The sequence below is a fragment of the Nerophis ophidion genome, linkage group LG23 (genome assembly GCF_033978795.1).
Source record: "Nerophis ophidion isolate RoL-2023_Sa linkage group LG23, RoL_Noph_v1.0, whole genome shotgun sequence".
NCBI lineage: Eukaryota > Metazoa > Chordata > Actinopteri > Syngnathiformes > Syngnathidae > Nerophis > Nerophis ophidion.
In genome coordinates, this window is record NC_084633.1 from 564,194 (window position 1) to 585,000 (window position 20,807).

The following is a 20,807-nucleotide window of genomic DNA, read 5'->3' on the forward strand; positions in this document are numbered from 1 at the left end:
AATGAGAGACACAAACATCAGTGTGCGCATGTTACATGTGTATTTACAATCAAAGGGAGCATCTCAGGGTCTAAGGTATGCAGGGAGGGGGTTCAGGGTTCATGTCCTCGGTAGAATTTAGACAGGAAATCAACAGCACGCGGTTCCTCAGACTCGTGGAAATAGCGCATTATGTGGGTCTTCTGTTTCCATACGTGGATGGTCTCCTGGAGCTCCATTTTCCCCTGCAGGGGACACCAAATGCAGACAAAATACATCTAAATATGCCCTCTAAGAAGTCAACGATCGCTAAAATGTGTGTCATGTAGACCTGGGCCTATAGTCTATTAAACATTGAACTAAACGAAAATGAAAAATCTCATTGATAAATTGTCATGTCTGTGTGTTTCTTTTCCCCTCTCTCACGTTCAAACACTGTGCAAGCGGGTTCACTCTGTGCATTCAATAGTATATTCAAATGACTGGGGTCAACCCTCTGTCAGTCATCTGGAATCATTGTCTCTGTGGCTGAAGGCGGGCGCTATCTGACCAACACGCACACATGCGGAAGTTGTGACTTGCTTTTGCTCCACAAAGTAATGAAAGCTAGGATGAAAAAAGGTACTAACAAAGCCAAAATGTCCAATATTTCAGGATAAAGATACCATCAACAAGAACGAGTGAGGCAGTATGTCGGAATTTTTTGAAAAGTGACGGTAACAAAAGAATAGGACAACAAAACAAACCAGTTTTCAGAACAGGGAAAAAAACTGCACTTCAAAAGGTTTACTGTAAATTCTGGACTATAGGCCACTACTTTTTTCCTGTGTTTTGAACCCAGCGGCTTATAAAACGGCACAGCTAATTTATGGATTTTTCTTCACTGATGGCTATGATGCAAAAAGTTAAAAAAATAAGCAAACACTAAATATGTGTTTGTACTATGGCGCCATCTTTTGGCCGTGTTTGCTCACTGCAGGTGCAGCAGCTTCCTTCTGTCCAGACTCATGCTTTCAACCAGAAGTAGAAGTGCCGTCCAGTCTTCTAGTCGTCGATAGCATTTCTACTTGTATGGATTCTTGATTTCTCATTCCAAGCAACATTTGTAAGTTTTACAATGTAACAAACTATTCATACTTACTATAATGTCTGTAGGAGTGTTTTCATATTTAAAATGTATGTGTGCTATTGTAATGAAATCAAGCTAGCGTCGTTAGCATTAGCTAATGCGCTTAAGACTGTGTGTCTTAGTATTATTAACTTAAAATGGCACTCTTTGTATTTTTTCAGTTTCGTAAATTTACCAAACGTCACCGTGGAGTTATTGAGTCTGTTTAGCTGATTGTAAAGCTAGCTTTCGCAGCAAGTGGGTCCATGACGAGGACTTCTGTTTTGTTTGATCATCCATTTTACAGACACCGTTTGGAAATAATTAAGGTATGTAAATAAATATTTACAAAATGTTTCCCTGTAAATAACTCTTTTTATAACGTATATATTTGCAGCTTATAGTCCGGTGCAGAAATATTTTCTTCTTCTAAAATTTAGTGGGTGTGGCTTAGTATTGGTGCACTCTACAGTCCGGAAAATACAGTAATAATTCTTACAGTGCAATTTTTGCCAACGTAGAGATTAAGAATTCTTTTTTTTGTTTGTTTACCTCTTTAAGGTTGGTGTGTAATGATAAACTGTATTAATAACCGCTTAATTTGGTCTCAAAACAATTATGACATTAATAGCGTTCATCTACAATAATGTATGGAGAATATCTCGTCCTGCAAAATGTGTAATTGGCCCAGGCCTAGCATCAAGTGGACATGCTCACAGGGGAAGAAATAAACTCATAAGCATTACCTTGATGACCAACATGTCGATGAGACGAGGGTCAGAGACATGCCGGTTCTTGTCGAACATCTCCCTCACTTTGTCTCGCCCCTGCTGTGCCGTGATATCCAGCTGGAATAAGACCACTGTGGAGATACACAAATGACAAACGGTGCTAAAAAAAACCCGTTTTCAACCACGCCTCAACAAGTTGAAAGAGATTATTGTGACGTATGTGTTAAGTACTGTCCAGCAATTTCAAAGGGGTGATTCTTTAAAGTTAAACGTAAGTTAAATTGTGAAATATGTACCGTATTTTTCAGACTATAAGTTATTAACGCATTACCGTAAAATATTAAATATTCTTTAGCTCATTCATGTAAGACACTAGACGTATAAGATTTCATCGGATTTAGCGATTACGAGTGACAGATTGTTTGGTAAACGTAAAGCATGTTCTATATGGTATAGACCAGGGGCGCTCACACTTTTTCTGCAGGTGAGCTACTTTTCAATTGACCAAGTCGAGGAGATCTACCTCATTCCTATTTATAATTTATATTTATTTATTTATGAAAGAGACATTTTTGTTAACAAGTTAATGGTGTTTAATGATAATACAAGCATGTTTAACACACATAGATTCCTCTCTTTCATGAAGACAAGAATATAAGTTGGTCTATTTGATTCTGATGACTTGCATTGATTGGAATTAGACAGTGGTGCTGATAACGTCCGCATTTTCAAATGGAGGGAAAAAAAAGTCCTCCTTTCTGTCCAATACCACATGAAAGTGGTTGGATTTGGCATCTCATTTGTCCAACTTGCATACTCGTTTTTAAACACTTTGTTATGAGAGTAGCATATGTGTGTGGCCCTTTAATGTCTGGCAGCAGGTGAGTGACGTCAGTGAGTGTGCGGGTGGGCAAGCAAGTGAGAAAGCGGTCGCTGAGGGCGGGGGAGAAATACATTGGCATCAAACTCCGTAGCTTGCTAGCTCGTGCACGCTAGCTTTCTGAGACTCTTATTTTGTTAGCACAGGCAGGGTGAAACAGGTCTTTTATGGTGAAGACAGGAACTGTGCAGTCGGTCTTTAGAGTTTTGACAGTAGGTACGGAGTCTCTAGAAATATGTGTTTCTCTGCGTCCGCCCTGTTAGTGATTTTTTTCTTAAATATGAGCTCGCAGCAGCCAGCGTCATCTCATAAGATCCTCGGGTGCCGAGAATGTCAAACTGACGAAAGTGAAGTCTTGGTATGATTGATGATTGCTCATTTTTATGTATATTTTTTAATGCCTGGCTTGAGATCGACTGACACACCCTCCGAGATCGACCAGTCGATCGCGATCGACGTAATGCCCACCCCCTGGTATAGACCATCGAGCAGTTTAGGAACATAGCCCTACTGAACATGGAGGGAAAAGTCTTCTTTTCTGTGAAGGCGAGAAGAATGACTACCTACCTCACGGAGAACAACTACATTGACACCAGCTGCCAGAAAGCCGGGATTCCAGGTTTTCCTGGTTGCGTAGAGCATGCGTCAATCATTTGGGAACAGATCCAGACCACCAAGAGGGAGAAGAAAGATCTGCACGTCATATGGTTAGATCTAGCCAATGCCTATGGGTCAGTGCCACACCTGCTCATAGACTATGCCATGGAATTCTTCTACATCCCAGATAACATCAGGACCACGATCAAGATCTACTTCCAGGACATGCACATGTGCTTTGCACTGAAGAAGGTGATCACTGGATGGCAACAACTGGAGGGAGGGATCGCAATGGGATGCTCCATTTCACCCATCCTCTTCGTGGCAGCTTTTGAGGTCATCCTGATCGGGGCAAGGCAGGTGGTGGGGGGTGTCCGGCTGCCTGCAGGCCAGAGGCTACCGCCCCTAAGGAGCTATATGGACGACATCACCTGCCTGCTACGAACCGCTCCATGCACATCCAGGCTATTTAAGAGGATGGATGAGCTGATCACCTGGGCCAGGATGAAGTTCAAGCCTCATAAGTCAAGGAGCCTCTCAATGCGAAAGGGGGAGAGAAACGACCGAGTCACATTCACCATCAGCGGAGAAGACATCCCACGCATTGTGGATCAGCCCCTCCGAAGCCTGGGAAGACTCTATACACCTGGTCTCTCAGACAAGGACATGGGAAAAATCATTCTCCAGCAGCTTTCAGAGGGCCTGTCTAAGATCGATGCAAGCCAGCTACCTGGGAAATACAAGGTGTGGTGTTATCACTTCACCCTGTACCCAAGGATGATGTGGCCTATGAAGCTGTGTGAAGTCACGTCATCTGCCATAGGTCAGATGGAATCCAAAGCCAACTCTTTCATCCGAAAATGGCTTGGCCTGCCACGGTGCTTCTCAGCTGCTGGCCTGTATGGATGGAATACACTCCAGCTACCCCTGAAATCTATCACCCTGGGCTACAGGCAGGAGAAGGCAAGGCTGGTGATGGAGTTAAGGGACTCCTCCGACAGAGCAGTGGCGGATGCAAATGCCAGAGTCGAGACTGGAAGGAAGTGGAGGGCCAAGGAGGAGGTCCAGAAGGCGATAGGGAGACTGCAACATCCGTTTCTTTTCTTTTTCTTCTATGTCCCACTCTCCCGTGTGGAGGGGGTCCGGTCCGATCCGGTGGCCATGTACTGCTCGCCTGTGTATCGGCTGGGGACATCTCTGCGCTGCTGGTCCGCCTACGCTTGGGATGGTTTCCTGCTGGCTCCGCTGTGAACGGGACTCTCGCTGCTGTGTCTTGGATCCTCTTTGGACTGGACTCTCACGACTGTGTTGTATCCATTGTGGATTGAACTTTCACAGTATCATGTTAGACCCGCTCGACATCCATTGCTTTCCTCCTCTCTAAGGTTCTCATAGTCATCATTGTCACTGACGTCCCACTGGGTCATTATTGTCACCAATGTCCCACTGGGTGTGAGTTTTCCTTGCCCTTATGTGGGCCTACCGAGGATGTCGTGGTGGTTTGTGCAGCCCTTTGAGACACTAGTGATTTAGGGCTCTATAAGTAAACATTGATTGATTGATTGAAGAAGTCGTGGGCATGGTCCAAACAGGCCGGGCAGGCCTTGGATGGAATGATCCACCAATCCTATGGTCCAAGGCAGGCAGGAAGGAGAGGAAGGACCTTGTTGTTGCTGAGGTCACCAGGATTGAGCAGGAGGAGCTTAGAGTAAGGTCTGTGGCACAAGCGCAGCAGGGGAGGTGGACAACTTGGGAGGGTGTCTCGAGCCAAGCAATCAGCTGGGCAGATTTCTGGAAACTACCACAGGCTCGACTCAGCTTCCTCATCAGGGCAACATACGACACTCTCCCGAGCCCTAAAAACCTCCACCAATGGCTTGGCACAGAACAATCCTGCAACCTCTGCGGGACCATCAATGCCTCACTTCAGCATGTTCTGTCAGGCTGCAAAGTGGCTCTGACACAGGGTCGGCTCAGATGGCGGCACGACCAAGTACTCAACAAGCTGGCAGAGGTGCTGGAGAAAAGTCGTCAGGAGGCAAACAACCAGAGTCCAGCAGAACGCCAATGCAGGATCCACTTCCAAAGGCAGGGGGAACCTGTGACACATTCCAGCAAGAGACCACCCGCCAAATTGTTAACACCAGGGGCAGCGTGGAAGATGGAAGTGGACCTTGGTAGGCAGCTACAGTTCCCACAGGAGATATGCAGCACCACCTTAAGACCAGATGTGGTGCTGTGGTCTGAAGCTGTGAAGTCAGTAGTACTGATTGAGCTGACAGCGCCATGGGAGGAGGGACTGGAAGCTGCTTACGAGAGAAAGAAGGCAAAATACGCACACCTGGTCACAGAGTGTAGAGAAAGTGGATGGAGTGTGAGGCTGTATCCGGTGGAGGTGGAAGCCAGAGGCTTTGTGGGCAGGACAACACCACGCCTGCTCAGGGACTTGGGACTGCGTGGAGCCACCCTGAGCAGATCCACTAAGGAGCTTTCACAAGCAGCAGAGAAAGCTAGCCACTGGCTCTGGCTGAAATGACGTGACAAGGCTTGGGGAGCAACATCTAAGTATATTTTGCTGCAGGGGGTGTCAGGGAGACGTCCCTGTTCACTGCCCCGCCACTGGGAGATGTTCTGGGCTAAGGGGCGAAACATCAATGAGAGGTGGTCCCCAGCTGAAGACCCTGCAGCAAAACCTTTTCTGGTATGCGGTCAGAGAAGAGGACGCCCCTGCCATGCACAGTCCACCACAGGCACCGGTGGAGGTGCGACAGGCCTAAGGCCCGGCAGCAAGACCACCTTGCTGTAATTAAAAAAAAAAGTTATTTGAATGACTCTTACCATATTATGTTACGTTAACATACCAGGCACATTCTCCATTGGTTATTTATGCATTATATAACATACACTTATTCAGCCTGTTGTTCACTATTCTTTATTTATTTTAAATTGCCTTTCAAATGTCTATTCTTGGTGTTGGGTTTCATCAAATAAATTTCCCCCAAAAATGCGACTTATACCCCAGTGCAACTTATATATGTTTTTTTCCTTCTTTATTATGCATTTTCGGCAGGTGAGACTTATACTCCGTAGCAACTTATACTCCGAAAAATACGTTATGTTTTTTTGACACAGGATAGCAAGGTATTTGTGGGCAGGACAACACCACGCCTGCTCAGGGACTTGGGACTGCGTGGAGCCACCCTGAGCAGATCTACTAAGGAGCTTTCAGAAGCAGCAGAGAAAGCTAGCCACTGGCTCTGGCTGAAACGACGTGACAAGGCTTGGGGAGCAACATCTAAGTAGATTTTGTGCAGGGGGTGTCAGGGAGACGTCCCTGTTCACTGCCCCGCCACCGGGAGATGTTCTGGGCTAAGGGGCGAAACATCAATGAGAGGTGGTCCCCAGCTGAAGACCCTGCAGCAAAACCTTTTCTGGTATGCGGTCAGGCTTAAGCCTGGCTCAGAGAAGAGGACGCCCCTGCCATGCACAGTCCACCACAGGCACCGGTGGAGGTGCGACAGGCCTAAGGCCCGGCAGCAAGACCACCTTGCTGTAATTAAAAAAAAAAGTTATTTGAATGACTCTTACCATATTACGTTACGTTAACATACCAGGCACATTTTCCATTGGTTATTTATGCATTATATAACATACACTTATTCAGCCTGTTGTTCACTATTCTTTATTTATTTTAAATTGCCTTTCAAATGTCTATTCTTGGTGTTGGGTTTCATCAAATAAATTTCCCCCAAAAATGCGACTTATACCCCAGTGCAACTTATATATGTTTTTTCCCTTCTTTATTATGCATTTTCGGCAGGTGAGACTTATACTCCGTAGCAACTTATACTCCGAAAAATACGTTATGTTTTTTTGACACAGGATAGCAAGGTATTTGTGAAGGTGGAGGGAGGAGTCATCTAATTTGCATATTTGGCCACAACACAAAAGGGAGCCAAATAATAGTGGTGGGAATCTGTAGGAACCTCACAAATTAATTTCAATTATTGTGGTGACAAATCAATTCAGAATCAAATCTCGATTCAACGTAATTATTTCGGTATGCAAATCATAATAAAACCTTCACAAAACAGGTCACAAAAGCTCCTCTTGGCTGCTGACGTATGACTTAGCGCAGCGTTGGCCTAAAAAACGTCCTTTTAAAAATATATTTTCAAAAACCTTTGAATGTTAATCAATCAAAAAGAAGGAACTAGAAGAGCGTTTCTCAAAGTGTGGGGCGCGCCCCACTGGTGGGGAATAGAGACATGACAGGTGGGGCGCGAGGAACGGGAGGAAATGTCACTTTAATTATTCTTTTAAAAAAAATTATATTCTTAGATTTTTTTTTTTTTTACTATGCTTTCATTTTCTATACACACTGTAAATCACGTTGTGATTCTGTCTGTGAAATCCGCTATATAAATAAATGTAAATTACTTATTTTTCCTGTAGGCTTTAAATTTCTAGGTAGGAGCGAAAGTTTGACAGACAGTAACTAATGGGGGCGGGGCTCAGCGGAACAAACTTTCGCGCGGGTGGGTATCAGGCTAATCTGTGGACCACAATTACACAAAATGGATAAATTTGTGACTCGCACCTCAAAAGTCGATCGTCGAGCCAGCGCCTGCAGAGAAACAAAAATTTGACGGGCCTAATCAACCAAAAAGCAAACTGAAAAGAAAATATGATGAAGAGTATCTTGCTTTTGGATTCATGGCAGGGGTGGTGGGGCAGAGGAGAGACTCCTGTGTGTTCTGTGTCTAAAACCGCTAGCAGCAGACAGCAGGAGACCACACACCCCAATCACATCAATAAGCCACTTGATTTCTTTAAAAGAAAACTGGCAGAGTACCGTCAACAGGAGCGCATGGTAAAAGCTGCATCAGTAAACAGTAACGCTCAAATGGCTTCATGAAGAGTTGCATACAGAATTGCACAATGCAAAAAAAACACACAATTGCTGAGCAGCTCCTTCTCCCTGCTGCAATAGACATGGTGTCAGTCATGTTTGACGAGACAAGCGCAGCAAAATTAAAAGCTGTCCCACTGTCAAACGACACAGTTGGGAGACGTATATGCAACATTGCAAGTAATCTTGAGGAACAACTCGTAGACAAATTAAAAGAAAGTCGTTTTGCTTTACAAGTGGACGAAGCTACTGACAGCAATAAAGACTGCCTGTTCGTCGCATACGTCCACTTTGTGAATGGCGAGTCACTGTGCGAGGATTTGCAAATGCATGCCGTATTTCCTGGAATTGCCGCAGGGCACATAGTATGCGCCTGCCTTGAATTATTGCCGGGTCAAACTCGCTTCCCAAAATAATTAGCGCATGCTTAGTGTTACGGCCTGGTCAAACTTGTGACGTCACGAGTGACACTTCCCCTGTCATCATTTTCAAAATGGAGGAGGCTGATTTCAATACCGGTAATTTGAAATCGCATAAAGGGAAGAAGATTAAGAGCTATTAAGGTCCAAGCTTACATCACTCTCAAATTTTTACTGCATACCTTGGTATGCAGTAAGCGCGCCCCACACTTTGAGAAACACTGATTTAGACAGTGCTTTAAACATGGTCTATGTCACCCTCTAGTGGTAGGATAGGGTAACTACTGTGTAACAGGAAGTATGTCAGCAGCTTGATTTCTGACTGTGTCCCCTCCTTTTGTAAAGGAGCTGTTGAGCCTTTGATTAAAAAAACAGGTCTTGATCCGACAAGTTTGTCAAATTATCGGCCCATACCACAATTACCTTTTGTGTCAAAGATTTTGGAGAAATGTGTTCTGGCACAACTGCAGCCTTTTTTAGATGGAAATAGCACTTTATATCCATTTCAGTCTGGATACAAAGCTTTGCACAGTACTGAATCTGCACTTTTAAAGGTTTTTAATGACTTGCTTTTAATGTCTGATTCTGGCAGCTCTGCCATTTTAGTGCTTTTAGATCTTACAGCTGTCTTTGACACAGTCGACCACACAATTCTTTTAGACTGCCTGAGAGACTGTGTGGGTGTCAGGGGGACTGCGTTAGAGTGGTTCAGATCTTACCTGTCTGAGAGGTCCTTCTCTGTCAGGCTGGGGGACGCTACCTCTTCTTCTGCCCCGCTTTTCTGTGGTGTCCCCCAGGGATCTATTTTAGGCCCCATCCTGTTCGCTCTTTATCTCCTCCCTCTTGGAGATATTTTTAAGAAACATGGAGTGTTTTATCACTTTTATGCAGATGACTGCCAAATGTATATGCCGATTTCAAAAGGCCACGGCCCCCTGACACCCCTTCTTAACTGTCTATGCGACGTCAAGGCTTGGTTAGCCCAGAATTTTGTAATAATGAATGAGGGAAAAACGGAAATTTTAGTTTTTGGTCCGGCCCTCACTGACTTGAGACCATTGCAAAATTATGTGCGTCCCAAAGTCACCAGCCTTGGCGTCACTATAGAAAGCGATTTTAAACTAGACAAACAAGTCAATGGCGTTTTAAAATCGTGTTTTTATCACCTTCGTCTTTTAGTAAAGGTTAAGCCGTTTTTATCTTTTAACCTTTTTGAACAAGTCGTGCATGCTTTTAATTCAAGTTGCCTGGACTACTGCAATGCACTTTATGCTGGCATTAGCCAAAATGCTCGCTCACGGTTGCAGTTAGTCCAGAACGCGGCAGCACGACTTTTAACAGGGGCCAGGAAACGCCAGCATATAACCCCAATCCTTCAGAGTTTGCACTGGCTCACTGTTCATTTTAGAATTGATTTTAAAACATTGCTGTTTGTTTTTAAATCTTTACATGGACTGGCACCTCAATATATCTAGGACCTCATCCTGCGCGCGCTCTGAGGTCTGAGAGCCAGTTCCAGCTCGTGGTGCCCAATACCAGACTTAAGACCAGGGGAGACAGGGCCTTCTCTGTGGTCGGCCCTAAGCTCTGGAACACTCTGCCCCTCCATGTTCAAACTGCTTCCACAGTGGAGTGTTTTAAACCTCGTCTTAAGACCCACTTTTATTCTTTGGCTTTTAACACTAAGTGAGTTGTGTGGTCCTCTGTCCTCTGTGTTTTTTATACACTTTGATTTCTATTTTACTGTTTTAATTGATTTTACCCTTTAAAGTTGTTTTTAATCATATTTGTTTTTAAATTGTTTTTTTTATATATTGGTTTTATATTTATTTATTTTCTGTTTTCATTCAATCATTGGTGGAGCATAATATTGTTTTTTTAATATTGTTTTTAACATAGCTGTGCAGCACTTTGGAAACGTTATTGTTGTTTAAATGTGCTATATAAATAAAGTGGATTGGATATGTCGCCATTAAAGGGCGAAAGTTGAGCTGGCGAATTATATAGCCATGCAGAAAGTGCAGAAACATTGTTGTAAACAAACACACGGTTAAGGCTACATTTAACCCCCACAGCCACCTGGAACTACTGCCCTCAGGCAGACGCTATAGGGTGCTAAAAGCGAGCACCAATAGACTAAAAAATAGCTTTTACCCAAGAGCCATAGTAGCATTAAACAGGCACTGAGTGATCACAATATGTCCATCATGTCCTCATGTGTAATGTTTAATTTTTTTTTCTATTTTTTCGGACTACAATGTGCAATAATGTTATATGTATGTGTGTATATGTATTCATGCATATATGCATCTATGTGGATATATATACATATACATAGATACATCTCATCTCTATCTTTTTTTTACTATTTATATTACCATATTGTATATGCACCTTAGGAGGATCTGCTTCAATTTCGTTGTTCTTTGAACCTGTTCATTGCAATAATGACAATAAAACTCTGTTCTATTCTATTCTACATTTAACACATTGTACGCATTTTTGCATTAAAAACAGTGCTATATTCACCGTATACTTACACGATGCGGTTTACACCACCACTCACGAGCCAATGTTACACCAAAAACCATAGACAACTTATAATGGTACGCAGCATGGAGCGCTACTGCCTACTGGCGCTGACGAGACGCAGGGCCGCCATCTTAGAGTGGTGATCCGCTCCACTCAGTGCAATTCATTTGGCAGGAGCAATGAACTGTCAGCGCATTTAATTAATCTTACCTCACATATTACCACTGATTTACACACAAATTTTTGTCATACGTGTAGCTACGATAAAGGACACGTTTTGTCGTTTTTTATTATTCATAGTTTGCTTAACAGTAATAGAATATTCTTATATGCTATGAATGACTTGACTTCCGAGATAAAAACTGGGAATATAATCCCAGAGAAGGGGGAAAAAAACAGTCAGCTATTTTTAAATTCAAGAAACAATATGATTAGCTTATCCTACATAAACAATGTATGAATACATTAGATATCTATATATCTTAGGGACCTATAGACTGTATCTCTGTTGCTGCAGCAGCAGAGAGTTTGTTCTGTCTTGACACTTTGTATTGATATTTTGTATTACATTCTTTCCTTCAATGATGTTTACAGCGATTGTTTTATATGTATTTTTTATATATGTCGCTTTGGATAAAAGCATCTGCCAAATACTTAAACATAAACATATATAAACGCCTGAAGGTCTTTATATCAGCTAAAACCACCAATCTGTTTCACTGGATTCAGGATAAAACCAAATTCTGTCTTACCCAACAGTGTAAGTATTTGAATATTGTTACTTGAAGACTTATTCCTGATTACAATTATACTGTTAAGAAAGTATTGTCTTATACTTTGCCTAAATTGAGAATGCATCATAATCAGTGGTGGCTGGTGAATTTAGTTTTTCATGTTATGTTATTCAAGTATGACATTTTTAAATTTAATTAATTTCATTGACAAGCAATTTTATTATTGTCATACTCTTGTTTGCTACTGGCTACGATTTCAGTACTATTGAAGAACTTTGCTCCTTCTCAATTCTGTGGTAATATTCTTTTCACAAAATACAATCAATAGTACGTTAATGTAATCTTACTTGTGAAAAGTAATCCCCCGATTCCTATTTACAACAGTCCGCTCATTTAAGGAGGAAAACGCTGAACACCAGCCCGGCATCTTTGTTCTCTACCAGTCAACTGTCAGTTTAGGTGGCATGCCGGCTCCTCATCACCACGTCAAGAAGGCGGACGAATTTCTTACGTGACGGAAGCCAATGCTGCGTCTACTTATAAGATACCTATGCTGAAAATGACAAACAGGAAATGACGTCCCAGACTAAATCGCCAAAATTAGAGCATAGGAAACCTAACATCTTAAAACTGCGGCAGAATACACACTTCCAGACAAAGACAATAAAATAATAATTATAATAACACGGTTGTTTGATGTTGCGATCCAAAAATTTATTGTAGAAAAATAATTGCGAAACAAAACATTTATTTCTTAATTGATCCTTGAAAATTTTGAATTGATTTAGAATTGGATTGAATAAAACTGGCGATTTTGATGTGAATCGTTTTTTTTTTTAACACCCCCTACAAAAAAACCCTCAAAAAGCAAAACATTTTTTTATCAATGCAAACTAACTTCTATAACGTCACGTGTTTGTTTGTTTACAGTCAAAAAAGATTTGGCATTCTTGCAGAGGTGGGAGGGGCTGCTGGATAAGTGCGATTTCATCTCACCTTAAAAGTCCAATTAGACTAGAAAAAGTTTCTTCATGTGTTACTTTGAGAAGTGTAATTACTCAGTCTATGGGTTACCCATCATGCTTTGCAGTGTGCAGAGTATAATTTTGTATGGATGTTTGTGTGTAAACGTTTATTTGCTACAGTAGATCAAGTTGCCTTTATGTGTTTTCACTAAGGAGGCAACACCAATTCCTTGGATTCCTCCCTGGCAGGCATTTATGTTTAAGGTGTGTTAGGAAGCACCATCTCCTGTAAGCAGTTAAAACTATGATTAAATCTATTGCTTGGAGTTACATGACGTCACTTTCGGCTCATTAAACATGCGCGATGGTCAAGCCAGCGTCTGTCCTCAAAGGGTACTCTAAGCGGCATTTAGCCTTTCTCAAAGAAAAATGTCCTATGCCTGTGTCGTTTTCAGCTGTATAAACTCTTCAAATCACGAAAAGTATAAATGTTTCTTCAGAGTTCCTTTAGAGGTAATCAAGAAGGGCAAAAGAGTGCAGGTTTTTATGAAAGACCTATACAAAAGTGGCTTTTGAACATTGGAGGCAAAGTCGAAGAATGCAGAAGTTTGAAGTGACCACTTTGCTAAAGTTTTGTTTGATATTTTTTTAGATATTTCACGCGTTTGGTATTTCCTGTAAGGTATTATCTTCATATTGTTTGTTTTTCTAACAAATATAAACCAGAAAGCCAGGGTCAATGATAGCTTGTCAGGAAAGGTATTTCTCCACTCTTGTTTATTATGTACACAAATGTGTCAGAGCACATATGACAACAGGACAAAAATCAAATAAGGCAATGATTCAGTAATTGTTAGTTTGTTAAATGGATATGCAGTCACGGGTGTCAGCTAGTGCTAGTCGTTGCGGTTTGTTTACATGGACAAGACGCTAAGTCAAATCACAAAATGCAACCTTGCCCGAGCAAAAACGATGCATATTTATCCGGGAGAGTCTTAATACCAATGTCCTTGACCCAGCCACACACAGAGAAGTTGTAGACCTCCATGCTTTTACAAGTTTTCATCTGTTTTGTCATGCAGAATGACGTCTGGAGCAAATAGTTCCATATGTCTGGGAACACCGCTAACAGATAATCCTTGATATCACTCCACATATCTTTTTTTGATAAAGTATAGGATCTATTCCATTGGATAGTATGATTCTTTTGCTAAGCCCCCGGCGCACTGTTTGCTGCACAGCAGCCATCTTGGCTTGGTTGACCACCACTGATTTTCACTTCTGGGAAGAAGTCATGTGACAGTATACAAGCAATTAATTACATTTTTAAAAGCTTTAGACTATTGCTTCGATTAATCATGTGTGTAACAAATCCGGTGCCCGGAACATTGAATATACGGACCTTAGTTTCCACACGGTTGCTGCAATCGAGCACGCATGAGTGGCGGCAAATAGCAAGGAGGGTTTATTTACTTCTTATTCTTATTATGTACAAAGTTGAAATGTTGATATTTGTTATTAGGAAAATATAATTAAGATTTTGTCTGGTCTATTTTCATACAAAAGGCACACAGGATTATAAGGATAACTCTTCCGGGACGCTGTAATATACATCCCCCCTACCACCAAACCCCGCCCACCTCAAGTTGCCTCAGCTCAAAGCCTGAGCCCCGACATTAATGAACTAGCATCCAAGAAAAGATGCCAGGTATCTGGCTTGGGCACATCAGATTAGATCAGTGTGTCGCAAACTGAGCAGTAAAAAATCCTGAATGGTTGATTTATTCATTATTTTATTTTCTAATGTATTAGCCTGTGGAAAAAGTTAATGTTGATATTTACCTCAGAAAACTGCAAATAGAAAAGAGGCAGTCAATTTTTTATTTTATTTAATATGCCATTGATGTTTTTTCGTTTGTTTTTTGAAAGTTGATTTTGCACTATTAAGTTATATAAGCGTTGCTTGTTCCATATTCAATGTTAAAGGAAATCAGTGTAGCAAACTCAGCAATATTTAACGTTTTATTCATGCACTTTCTCTTGCTACTTCAAGGCTTGAATGTTTGATTCATTCATTATTATTTTATTTTCAAATGTATTGTTAGCCTGTGGAAAAAGTTTATTTTGATATTTGCCTCAGAAGGCTGCAAATAGAAAAGAGGCATTACATTTTTATTTTATTTGATATGCCATTGATATTTGTTAATTATGATTATTATTATTTAAATTCGAGTTTGCCTGTCACTATAGAGTTAGATAAGCCCTGCTTGTTCAATATTTAATGAAAAACTTGTTTGGGTCCCTATTAAAAGGTAAATATGTTCAACCTTCACCCGCGGCTTTGTTCAGTTTTAAATTTTGGCCCACTTTGTATTTGAGTTTGACACCCCTGCCATAATGGATCTAACATAATTGTAAGAGTCCAGTCCATAGTGGATCTAACATAATAGTGAAAGTCCAGTTCATAGTGGATCTAACATAATAGTGTGAGAGTCCAGTCCATACTGGGTCTAACATAATAATGTAAGAGTTCAGTCCATAGTGGATCTAACATAATAGTGTGAGAGTCCAGTCCATAGTGGATATAACATAATATTGTGAGAGTCCAGTTAGGGCTGGGCGATATATCGTGGGTTTGTCTCTGTGCGATATAGAAAATGACTATATCGTAATATTTAAGTATACGTTCTCACGCAGTTGCTTTTAGCTGCGGGCATTACACTACAGACTCTTCTCACTCTTTCCTGTCTCTCCTTATCACAGACAAGCAGGCGCACAAACTTACACACTGTCACGTCATACGTCACATACATATACGCCCTCGCCCAGCAGAGGCAGCAGACTGGGTAACGTTAGTTGTAATACTAACGTAGCCGTACGAGTCGTAGTATGAGAGAAAGAAGGTGCGAATCTGGTAACAAATGAAGGAAGACTTAATTCCCAATAAAAACAGCAGGGGGTCCATCGTCTGGCAGTGGTTTGGCTTCAAGTGGGAATATGTCGAACAGACAACCATAATTTGTCAAGTGTGGGGCAAAAGCGTTGCTATAAAAAGTAGCATTACTGCTAACATGTAGCATCATTTGAAAAGTCACTCGCTAGAGAATAAAGAGAATATAATAACGTCCACATAGTGAAGGACGAATACTATTTGATTTCCTATTATGCAGCTCATTTTTATTCGACACTTAAAATGTCCTTGACAATCTTGCATTTTTCTGTTTTGGAAATGACATGAATGTTTGTGCCACTGCTTAATAACTGTTTAATAAATACACTTTTGGACAATTGACTTAGTTGTGATTTCCCTCTCTGCATGAAAGTTTAAAAGTAGCAGATGCAATGCAGTATGAAGAATAATGTTTTAATGTAGACACATATAATCATCATATTGTTGTGATTATATGTATCAAGTGTTCATTCAAGGACAAGGCAAAATATCGTAATATATATCGTACATTGCGATATGGCCTAAAATATCAAGATATTAAAAAAAAGGCCATATCGCCGAGCCCTAAGTCCAGTCCATAGACGAGCCAACATAATAGTGAAAGCACAGTCCATAGTGGATCGAACATAATAGTGTGAGAGTCCAGTCAATAGTGGATCTAACATAATAGTGTGAGTCCGGTCCATAGTGGATCTAACATAGTGTGAGGGTTCAGTCCATAGTGGGGCCAGCAGGGGACCATCCAGTGTTTCTCCTCTTTTGTTGAGAATTGTTATATTCTTGGGTAGCACATTATAGTTTGCTTTCTAAAAAAGTTTAGCTGTTTGCAAATTCACTATGTTGTGAAATTTCAGTATTTTTGATTCAATAAATAACGGGTTTGTATGTTCCCTATATCCAAATGTCATATCAATATTGCGGTTGCGATTTGTTTTGTATATTTAACGATTTCACAGTTTGGTATTCATATAACATACACAGTAGATTATTGCTGCAATAACATTCACACAACACTGAAATACATTTAGCATATGTATTTAATTTTTTGCATCTATCAGCATTAGGAGGTATAGTTAGTGTGTACATCAGGGGTCACCAACGCGGAACCCGCAGGCACCAGGTAGCCTGTAATGACCAGATGAGTAGCCCGCTGGCCTGTTCTAAAAAGAGCTCAAATAGCAGCACTTACCAGTGAGCTTTCTCTATTTTTTTAAATTGTATTTATTTACTAGCAATCTGGTCTTGCTTTGCTTGACATTTTTAATTCTAAGAGAGACAAAACTAAAATAAAATTATTGTAAAGAATAATAAATACATTTTAATTTAATTTTTCATTTTAGCTTCTGTTTTTTCGAGGAAGAATATTGGTGAAATATTTCTTCAAACTTATGATTAAAAAAATATATATATATTCTGGCAAATCTAAATAAACTGTAGAATCAAATTTAAATCTTATTTCAAAGTCTTTTGAATTTTTTGGAAATTTTTGTTCAGGAAAATCTAGATTAAATAATAATTTGTCTGTTAGAAATATAGCTTGGTCCAATTTGTTATATATTCTAACAAGCTGCAGATTGGATTTTTACTTATTTAAAACATGTCATCAAAAATATATATTTATTGTGAGAAATCATTAAGATGATCAGTGTATCCACAAAGATAAATATAATTAATTATTAATAATAACATAGAATTAAAGGTAAATGGACCAATTTGGCTATTTCTGGCAATTTATTTAAGTGTGTATCAAACTGGTAATCCTTCGCATTAGTCAGTACCCAAGAAGTAGCTCTTGGTTTCAAAAAGGCTGGTGACCCCTGGTGTACATATTACTGTAAGTATTATATACTATTATATGTATTTAGTATTGCTAACGACTAGCTTGTCAACATGCTAAACAGACACGACCTTGACAGCCGCGGCCTTTGGAGACGACATAGCCGAGTCTACTTACCGGTGTTCGGGACTTCTCTGTACCAGGCCCGGTACAGCTCCCGGGCCCTGCGTTTAGCTTCATCCAAATCCCGGCTAAAAATTGGCCTGACAACTTTGGCTGCTCCCGCCGCAGTTCGGGTGGCAGCTGCCGACGCCATGACTGTGAGACTGCTACTCCGTTTCCGGTGGCCCTTCTTCCAACGTACGTTGACAAACAGGGTGTGGCGCCAACTAGCGGATAGGAGCCCGCACTTTAATCCTTTTCTCATTTTCAGCGCGAAGTTGATTGGATTTCTGGAGGTTATTTTTCGTGAACGTTTTTTTTTGTGTGTGTGGGGGTGGGGGGGAGAATTCATTTTTTGCGTTTAAATATTAAATCTGATAAATTCAGGGTATAAATATTTGTCATATTATTGTCACGTGACTACAAACATGACACCTCATTGGCTGGTTGAAAGTGGGTTGCGTCAGTCTTAATTTAATGGAAGTGAGTCTGAGATGTGAGTATTATGTTTTGAAGTATCAATGTTTTTTTTTAAAATATTTATTTATTTATTGCACCACAAACATACATTTATAATTTACTCAACATTCAAGGCACTTTCAAACAAGGAAAGAAAACCAAAGCAAATATAGATAGAGTATTAAGTATTAAAAAATAAATAAACAAAAAAAATATATATATATAAATCTCTATCTATTGATCGATCTATATATCCAAGTATATATATATATATACATATAAGTACACGTATATGTATCTATATACATATGTATATATATATGTATATATGCTTACATATATGTATATGTATATATATATATATATATATATATATATATATATATATATATATATATATATACACGTATGTATATACCAATTGTAGCTGAGATAGGCACCAGCGCCCCCCGCTAACCCCAAAGGGAATAAGCGGTGGAAAATGAATGGATATATATATATATATATATATATATATATATATATATATATATATATATATATATATATATATATATATATATATATATATGTATATATATATATATATATATATATATATACATATATATATATATATATATATATATATATATATATATATATATATATATGTATATATATATGTATACATATATACGCATAGTGCTATACATATATATATATACATCAGTGCTAGACTGCTTCATTCCAAGTGCAGGACTAATAGACTCAAGAACTCCTTTGTCCCACACGCCATTAGACTGTACAACTCCTCTCTGGGACAGGGGACGGGGGGTATTAGGATGACAGGGGATGCAAAACATTAACAGTGCAATACGTTTTCATAACATGGTCACTACTGCCTACTTTGTCTTGTTATATTCTTATTTTACTGTTATATTGTTATTCCCATTGTTTTTATTCTTTTTTGTAATATTTATCTATTTTGTTTCCTTTTAAACCCCCATTATTTACTTTTTACTTTTTTTCTTTAAACTGATCTCAACTCTGTACACTGCTGCTGGAATTTTAATTTTCCTGAAGGAACTCTCCTGAAGGAATCAATAAAGTACTATCTATCTATCTATCTATCTATCTATCTATCTATCTATCTATCTATCTATCTATCTATCTATCTATCTATCTATCTATCTATCTATATGTATATATATATACATATATATACATATATATGTATATATATACATATATATACATATATATGTAACGATGTGTCACTTCATTTCTGTTAGTTTTTTGTGTTTTTGTATTTACTTCCGGTTCAGTGCTCTTATTTTGTTGTATTTCCTGTTTTTATTCACGGAGCACTATTTTTCTCTTTTCGTTGATTGGCAGCGGTTCACACCTGCTGTCAATCACACTAGTGTCTATTTATGTTTCACTCGAGCACTCCTCAGTGCTCGATGATAATATTATGTTGAGAACGTTTATCTGCACGACTGCTTTATGTTTGCTTTTGTTATTTTCTTTTGTGTATTAAATTCATCTTACCTCCACGCAACTCTCCTGGATTCTTGCATACTCGGGGACACACAACTGCAGCCATGCGACATCCCAACAGTATCATCGAGCCAGAAGAAAGTGTCCTCGCGAGAATCCCTGTCGGCAATCCTCAGCCGACGTTCTGGACCGCACAATTCCTGGAGGACTTGAAGGCCAGGTTTGTGCGGTCCCAGCCAACAGATGCGGACCCTCTCCCCGCGGCAACGCCACCGGCTTCGGCTCTCCGACCGGCGCGTCCCCCGCCGCCATCTTTCCTCTCGGCTCGACGGCTGACTACGGCTCTCCGACCAGCACGTCCGCCACTTCCTGCATGCCTCGCGGCTCCCGCGGCAACGCTACCGGCTACGGCTCACCGACCGGCGCGTCCTCCGCCGCCATCCTTCCTCTCGGCAACGCTGCCGGCTACGTCTCACCGACCGGCGCGCCCACCTCCTCCTTCACGTCTCGCGGCTCCTGCGGCTCCGTCGCCTACTGCGGCTCTCCGACCGGCACGTCCGCCGCCGCCATCCTTCCCGTCGTCTGCTGAGCTGCTTCTCCCTGCTCCTACGCAGCTTCCAGCGGCTGCTCCCCGGCTGCTCTTTCTGCCAGCTCCCGCTCTCTTTTTTGGATCGCCGAGAGCTCCAGTGGAGCCCACAGTGAGGTCACTTTTGTCCTCCTGCTGGGACTCGGCGCGGGACGTGTCTTCGTCCCTCTTCCTGGCCTCCTCCCGCCCGTCCCTGGTTTTCGCACCGGGGGACGCCGACGAGCAGGCATGTCTTCCCGCAAGTGTGGACGGTTTCTGGCAGCCGCCTAGTGGAGGGGGGCCCACAATACACTGCGGTGCAGCCAGGCACACACCGCTGTCCTCTTCGCAAGCGTCTCCTTCCACGGAGACATCTACGTGCCTGGCGGGTTTTCGCACAGCCCCAACGCCGGCTCCACGCCTAGCCCCAACGCCGGCTCCACGCCGAGCCCCAACGCCGGCTCCACGCCGAGCCCCAACGCCGGCTCCACGCCGAGCCCCAACGCCGGCTCCACGCCGAGCCCCAACGCCGGCTCCACGCCGAGCCCCAACGCC

The 20,807-nt window shown here is 41.2% G+C and overlaps 1 protein-coding gene across 1 annotated transcript; it reads right to left on the reverse strand.

Moving 5' to 3' along the window:
- Positions 1 to 23: 23 nt before the first annotated feature.
- On the reverse strand, positions 24 to 17,950 carry ndufa6 (NADH:ubiquinone oxidoreductase subunit A6). Its single transcript, XM_061884894.1, has 3 exons — positions 17,762 to 17,950; positions 1,834 to 1,949; positions 24 to 224 (listed from the first exon to the last, which is right to left on the reverse strand). Exons 1-3 carry the CDS (start codon positions 17,898 to 17,900, stop codon positions 93 to 95), a joined length of 387 nt encoding a protein of 128 aa, XP_061740878.1. The 5' UTR covers positions 17,901 to 17,950; the 3' UTR covers positions 24 to 92.
- Positions 17,951 to 20,807: the final 2,857 nt, after the last annotated feature.

Excerpts from the sequence above, each read along its gene's own strand:
- ndufa6 (XM_061884894.1), bottom strand. The coding sequence starts at position 17,900 with ATGGCGTCGGCAGCTGCCACCCGAACTGCGGCGGGAGCAGCCAAAGTT. Across the intron at positions 1,950-17,761 it reads CAGAGAAGTCCCGAACACCG|TGGTCTTATTCCAGCTGGAT; the intron begins GTAAGTAGACTC and ends GTATCTCCACAG. Across the intron at positions 225-1,833 it reads TCGACATGTTGGTCATCAAG|GGGAAAATGGAGCTCCAGGA; the intron begins GTAATGCTTATG and ends TGTCCCCTGCAG.